The sequence below is a fragment of the Mus pahari genome, chromosome 7 (assembly GCF_900095145.1).
Source record: "Mus pahari chromosome 7, PAHARI_EIJ_v1.1, whole genome shotgun sequence".
Classification (NCBI taxonomy): Eukaryota; Metazoa; Chordata; class Mammalia; order Rodentia; family Muridae; genus Mus; species Mus pahari.
Genome location: NC_034596.1, coordinates 38,655,247 through 38,662,940, shown reverse-complemented (window position 1 = coordinate 38,662,940; position 7,694 = coordinate 38,655,247). Strand labels below are relative to the sequence as shown.

The 7,694-nt window shown below is 40.6% G+C and overlaps 1 protein-coding gene across 4 annotated transcripts in view; it reads right to left on the bottom strand.

Annotated features, from left to right (window-relative positions):
* The window catches only part of Dock4 (dedicator of cytokinesis 4), a 406,489-nt gene that overhangs the window by 204,917 nt on the left and 193,878 nt on the right, over positions 1–7,694 (bottom strand). For all 4 annotated transcript variants that reach the window (XM_021201378.2, XM_029540998.1, XM_029540997.1 and 1 more), the window contains exons 6-7: positions 6,587–6,735; positions 2,358–2,442 (exon numbers count right to left, since the gene is read on the bottom strand). In XM_021201378.2, coding sequence (XP_021057037.1) covers positions 2,358–2,442; positions 6,587–6,735 — 234 coding nt within the window. The remainder of the gene's footprint in view (positions 1–2,357; positions 2,443–6,586; positions 6,736–7,694) is intronic.

Sequence of the window (7,694 nt, the reverse complement as noted above, 5' to 3'; positions counted from 1 at the left end):
TAATGAAAAAAAAAAAAAAAAAAAAAAAAAAAAAGAAAGAAAAGAAAAGAAGTGCATCCCCACTTAGTAGAAGAAGAAACCGGATCTCAAGGAGATTAAATACTAAGCCCCCAAGTCCTGAGTTGATAGCGGCTGGACGTGCAGTTGTTTGGAGCTACAATCCAGGGTGTATTCATAATATAAAATGACCTCAAAAATCACTGACTTGGTGATTTTGGAAAGTATTGCACTAGGTCATGCTGAGCATAACAGAGGGAAGAGAAGGCAGTGCAATGTCAAGTGGTAACACTCTTAACACAAGTTGAAACTCCTTAAAAGAGGAAATACAGATATCAATCAGTACATTTATCAGTAAAGATGCAAAATTAGAGGATGTGACTGATTCAAAGGTAAGAAGACATGATTCACAAATTTAATGCATAGAGTGTACTTTTTTACGGCTAGGATTATGGAGTCGTGTGCTACCATACCTGATTTATACAGTGCAGGGGACAGAACCATGGTTTTTGTGCATGCTAGGCAAGTGCTCTACCCACTGAGTTATACCCCTCCAACTACTTATAATGGCTTCCTTAAGACACACCAGATATTCAGTTTAAGTGCAGATGCAAGAAAGGCCCACAGCATGAAATACTGAATGCCAGAAAGTTCTGTGTACAGTAAAGGAACCCTCTAAAAAAGCAGAAAGCATCGCAACCCCCAGCACAAAATACAGACATCCTGAATACTTGGATGACCAAGGAAGAAAGTAAAGAGACTATAAATAAGTCTGATTTCTCATGGTCACATTTGATGCATCTCATATATCCTGACCAAGGCTAACTGATGGTTTTTCAGATAGGCATGCATAATCATCAGTTAAGAATACCTTATTATTCTCATACAAGCACCACAATGGAAAACTACTTCAAAAGCACCAAGACCTACAAAATCAAGTCTCCCGTTTCTGAAGGGCCTTCATTTTAGGAACACTATAGCATGATACAGTCATCACTGAGATCACACTAAAGTTAAGCAGAAGGCAATAGCCTTTCAATGCCCTTTCTAACTCAGGCTTCTCTAATTTGTTGTTGAAGAAAGCTTACTTGCTGTGTTGGTTTGAATTAAAATGGTTCTGATAGGCTCATAGAAAGCGGCACTACTAGGAGATGTGGCCTTATTGGAGTAGGTGCGGCCTTACTGCAGAAGGTGTGTTAACTGGGAAGGGCTTTAAGGTTTCAGGAGCACAGGTCAAGCCTAGTGGTTCAGTGGCTCTTCCTGCTGCCTTTGGATCCAGATATAGAACTCCCAGCTACCTCTCCAGCATCCGGTCTACCTATGTGCCACCATGTATCCCATCATGAAGGTAATCGACTAAACCTCTGAACTGTAAGCCAGTCCCAATTAAATGTTTTCCTTTATAAGAGTTGTCATGGGCATAGTGTCTCTTCACAGCAAAACAAACAAACAAACAAACAAACAACTCCAAGACACTTACTATCAAGAAATTCCATACACACATTTAGAAGCACAGGCTATATTCAAAGGCAGACTGGACTATGTTGAAGGAACTAAGAAAAAAGGTAGAATACCAGGCAACTGGGAAAAAAATGGTGTGATGGGTGTTCTTGTGATAGGCAATGTGTTCAAATATTTTATGGTTACTGGTGATCTCTAACACTTAGAAATGTGGTGGGTGGGGTGAGAGAGATAGATGTAAGATATAAAACCAGCAGTTGAAGGCTATTTTTAGAGATACTTTTTGAAGTTCATATATATGATGATAATGTAGGGGGAGGGGGAAGGATAGCACCTGGGGGAACGCTTTTTTTTCTTTCTTTTTTTTTTTTTTTTCTTCTTTCTTTCTTTCTTTCTTTCTTTCTTTCTTTCTTTCTTTCTTTCTTTCTTTCTTTCTTTGTTTAATTTTTGATACAGGGTTTCTCCGTGTAATAGCCCTGGCTGTCCTGGACTTGCTTTGTAGAGCAGTCTGGCCTCAAACGCAAACAGATCCACCTCCCTCTGCCTCCTGAGTACTGGGATCAAAGATATGCACCACCCCGTCTGGCATCTAACACTTTACTATGCAGAAACACAGAGGCGAGGGAGGGTAACTTGCAAACCCTTCACTGGACAAAGCCAAAAGAATAAGCGTTTGTCGAAGTCTGATCGGACTTCCTAGAGCCTGTTAAGCTGAGGGCTGGGTGGAGATCTACAATGTTCTGAGACAGAAAAAGAACTTTTGGGGCATGGTCACCTCAACTTGCAAGTCTCTACTCTCTTCAAATTAGACCAGGAACATCCAGTTCTGAAGACATCTAGTATGCGGAATGCCATGGAAACCACAGAATTAGCAGCGAGCAAATGCTCTGTGCACCTACCAGTCGGTACAGCTCGGTGATGCTGATGTCCTCTGGGTCTACCATTGCGTACTCCTTCCTAGGCACCAGGTCTAGTCCCAGTTGTCTAGAAAACAAATTTCAAACATTTCGGAGAAAAGTCACATTTGTGGACAGTACTACACATGTCTTCTTCACTAGTGTCTGAAACTGTGATCAAATCTTTTTCCCCATTTGTGTCTACCACAATTTGTTTCTGGAGTTGGAGAAGACATAGAACAAGGCTGGGCAAAACTGGGAAACAGAGGATGACAGAGGAAAATCATGTTAGGGTATCTTGCTATCAATGGAACAATCCTGCCATTTGGTACTACGCAGAAGAGAGTCTTCAACAACTGACCAACCAGCAAAGAGAATCACTTCTTAACGGGGGTGCTCCAAAAACTAGTCATCATCTGGTTCTAGAAAAAGGAAGGGACAAGAGTGAAGTCTGGCTTTAGGGTTTGATCTAGGCTAACCTTAGCTAAAATGTCTCATATAAAGCCCAGAGAACTAATGTATGTTTTTTATTCATGGTAGCGTCTGGGGTAAGACATTAGAAACAGCAAATACCGAGTTCAGGCAGCACAACTTAGGCCTTTCCATAGCGGTAAAATGGTTTCGTGTCAAATGCTGCTGTGGCCAATATGTGATTTTACTGTGCTGAGGTTGACGTTCTAGCAACTGCATGGTTTATTGGTATGGTGCTCAATTTAGTATGTCTTACCATGGACATCAGAATGCAAGTTATAGCCCTTTATCCCACTAGTTCCCCAAACCAAGTAATATTGATAGCATACTCCTCTCTGGGTCAACCACTGTGCAACACTGATACCAACGTCACATGAGTCCCTTTAGCTTCTTTAAGCATTGGTGGTCACCTCAAAAGGGTCCCCACTGCCTTTGTATGTTCCCTGTTACTATACGACTTCCTTTTTTACACCTCTGTTCTCGTACTTAGCTCACTGAGGACAGGTTACTCTAAGACCCTCCCGTAGCATCACTATATAAAAATCACCTTCTAGGAAGCCTTCCAGCGCTGCACTTCCAAAGACAGAACCACAGCTTTCTTAACTTTTGCATTTGCAATAATAGAGAATCCTGAAATTCTATGCTTGCCTCAAAATCTCATTAAGGCCTCATCATTAAAACTGCTAATTCAGCACCTACTTCAAGCCAAACACTATCCAGTCACCCCTGAAAAATACTAGCTCTTAAATAATGGAAGGCTGCCACTGAACACCAAATTCTTTCCTTACTTTCTTAAACAATGTTCAGCTAGTCAAAGAAATTTGAATATCTACTCTTTCAATTGAATATTCAGAAAATAAGTATATCTGCTTATGATAAATAAACTCTAGGGTCTGTTCCTAGTCTCCATTCCCTCTCTGCAGATATTGAACTAGGGAGTGAGATATCACTTGACGCCAGGTTTACCTTGCTGATGAAATATTATCTAGCACAGGATATGGAACATACAATCACGGAAGAATCTTAGCATCCACCCTGCCCAAGTTTCTTCTAAAAGAAGGTGCTCAAGCCTCATTCTCTCCTGGGAGAGGTCAGGGGTAGAGGGTATTCATGTGACCATCTTCCCTTGATGATGGATATCTGGCTAGGTCTTATGTGGATACCTGACATCTGTGGAAGCAATCCCCAGCTGGCCAGCAGTCTGAAAAGGCTAATAGAGAATGTTCAACTCAAACAGGACTTACCTACTGGTTGTCATTGATATTCCTTCTTTGTGATGCTGAACCTGAGAATTTAGATCCCTTTCTAATAACATTAGAAAGAAAAGATCTGTGGAGGGCCAAGCACCTCTATCACTACAAAAGTCAGTCAAGACGAACTCCAGCAGTGAGCCTCAGGCCCTTCCAGAGCTTTTATGGAAAGAAATAGTATCCAAAGCTTCTGTCCTCTGAATGGCCTGAATCACCAGCTGCTGCTAGCTTCTCATAAATGTGGAAAAGGCGTCTCACCTGTTGCTATGGATTGCTGTCGGTTAATAGGTACAGTCTAAGAGTGAACAAGCCACTGTTTGACTAGATTCAGAATAGTGCTTCAATAAAAATATGAAAAAAGCAGGCAAGGTTTAGAGAAAACAGATGGAGCAAGAATACATGGGAAGTCAGGAACTGGGCAGAAAGGGACAAATTTTATATTAGCCCAGCCAATAAAATACTCTGTGACACCAGAAAAAAAAAAAAAAAAAAAAGGATAAAGCTCTTAGCCCTTCCATGTACTCTCAACAGGAATTCAGAGGCTATCATGGACTCAATGGGTGACAGAAGTCTGTATCATCACTTTAATTCTTCCGGAGGAATTCAGAAGAGAAATATTTTTTACTGATTCTGTTAGAGAACAAGATGGATCATTTCCTACTTCATCTAAGCTCCCCAAATCCAGAGAATGCTTCTCTCTTGTTCTACAGTAGTCTGATATGCAATCTGACACTGAACACATTCTCAATTTATGTTTCTTACATCGATAAGAGATTTATGGGCTGACAGATCATTTTCCAGGACAACATGACCTCGTTTAATAGGCAAAGGCATTATCTTAATTTGCCTTCCACTTAGCAATCTTTAATGAGGGGATGGATTTATCCTTAAAGGAATATGGCAAATCTATAATTTCTATGCTATAAATTATTCTTAAGTAAATTGCCAATAAAATTTAAAGAAACCAAAGTAAGAGCTTGGGAAAATTCATGAGCTCAAGGATGGTTTAAATTGTGCTGTTCATTTTCATACATCAATTTTTTTTTTACCAACTTACCTTAACTTAGCCATAGAACCGCACAGAGCATAAGCTTCATGTAAGTAAGAAATAGCCTCAGCACAGCCCTGACTCAAGTTCTCTTCCACTTCCCCTTCTGTTTTCCTTCTGCAAACTGAAAAGGGCTGTTTGCTGTCTGTTCCTTTGATTTTTAGTTTATTCCACGTTTCCTTGTGACTTTTGATAATCTAATTTGATCCAACATCCCTATTAACAAACTCAGCCTCATTTAAATGAGAACTGGAATAGTAACCAACTGTAACTAGGTAAAAAGTCAAAGGCTTTTAAAAATAAGAATAAAGACCAACTGATCTGGGCATGGTCTCACACACCTCTAATCCCAGCATTTGGGAGGCAGAGGCAAGAAGATCTCTGAGTTTGAGGCCAGCCTGGTCTACAGATGTGTCCAGGACAAACCAGGCTACATAGAGAAACTCTCTCAAGGGGGAAAAATAAAAACAAAACAAACAAACAAATAAATACATAAATTAACCAACCACACAAAATAATAAGGGGCACATGCAGTCAGGTTCTGACTGCCTTGAAAGTTGTGTCTCTCAGGACTACTGCATGCACAAAGAAGAAACCCATCCAAATGCTGCAAATCCAACCCACCAGTATGCCCAATGTGTTCTCCAGATCCAGAAAGAGGTAAGTTATTCATGGTTTCCTTCCTGGTATTTTTCTCTTTTTATGTCCCATATTCCTTCTCATTTTCCCCAACATCTTGTATTGAGTTCCACTAAAGGTCAACTAGCAAAGGGGAGCTTGATACAATGAAAGGGAAGGCTGCGGAGAGCAGGGCCAGAGCTGGCTTATTCTAGTTAGCCACTCATATATCAATATTCATATTTTGTAGAGTATCAGCGTTGCTTGGAGTTTCCAGTAACTAGACTTACTACTTAAGTGCTTGGCTGATATTTTTAAATAAGTCCTCCACATTTTTATTTAAGAGAGTAGATCTCAGTCACTGGCAGCCTTTACTTGAGCCCTCCTCGGCAGCTCTTTGAAGAGTGGCCATTATGCCTCACAGGATGTCTCACAGCTGTGCAATTGTCCTAAGACATTTAGCAGTCACTGGTAAGATGAATGTTTCCCTCTGGATTACATTATGATATAGAGGAGCTATATGATAAAACCAAACACACGTCTCAAAACTAATGACTACAGAAGAAGAAAAAAACATTTTAGCCAGAAAACATATCTAATCAATAATCTCTATGATTATTATATTTATTGTGACAACCTGTATACTGTTATCCTACAGCATATTAGAAAGAAAAAAAAAAAAAAAAAAAAAAAAAAAAAAAAGATGGCAGTGCTCACACCAGAACTATGAATGTGGCTTTTTGGCTCCATCCTTGATGTAGTCCTCCCAATGGACTCAGCACATCCTAGCTTAACTGGTGTCACATCTAGGCTCCTTCCAGCATCCTGTCATTGTCAGTACTCACTCATTTCCCCAATCCAGTCGGGCAGTAATGTGGCGCTTCACGTCCTTCATCCTGTCATGGGTGAGATGGCCGACTAGCACCTGCCGTCGCAGATCGAGGATTTCATTCATGATGTGCCACAGGCGATGGAAGAGATCCCCTTCATTTCTCTAAGGCATATGGAAGCACAGAGATTTGGCAGTCAGTCCTCTTGCTTGACCAAGAAGGGGACCAAGTGCTTGTCACAGAGTAGAGGGCTTCTCCACCAATAAAGCTTTCCCATTTCCTTGACCTCAGAGGGACTTGCAGTTCTATGTTTTTCACTCAAGTCCCACAATACACTCTCCTGTCCAAACCAACTGCCAATATGGACAGACTCAATGTTCCTTACTCTCACTGTGCTACACCTAGGCTAGGCCTGGCCTCTGCTTTAGTACACAGCGAGGCTTTCCTCTCCCATATCTTCTTCAGCTTTCTGTTACTTTTAAGGTGTGGCCTGACTTCTACTTGTCAAGCAGTTCTCCATGACTACTAGTGCTCATGCTTTTTGTCTGAGCCATGGCAGCATGTAAGTAAAATAAGTGCCATGGAAACATCGGCACCCACTTATTTCTCGAATGTTGTCCTAATTCCTCATCAAGTTGAATTTGAACACAAGGGGAGCTTCCAGACTCAAACATTGATCACTGTTTACTGCAATTATCTAATTAGTACTCAGACTCATTGAAAAACAGGTGTTTTAACTTTAATCAAAGAGATCCTATAGCTTTAATATATCTTTGTCAAAGCTATCAATCCATCCCCATGGGTTCAGAAAGGGAAAGTGGGTAAAACCCTGGGTTCAAATCTACATCTTGCTTCTGAGGGTGAAATTGGGCAGTACTATTTTTCTGCAAAGATATCTTATGGGTTTGTGACCACAGGTGGAACAGATGATTGTCACCTAACTTCCACCCATGTGATATCTAGTGCAAAATACTCTAGCAATTTATTAATTTCTCTGTGTTTTCTTATCTGTAAAGAGCATCACAGTACCTACCACAGAGAGTAACTGTGAAGACACAGGAATTAGTACACAGACAGTGAAGAAAAATGGTCATGTAAATAGTACTGTTATGATAAGCTCTGA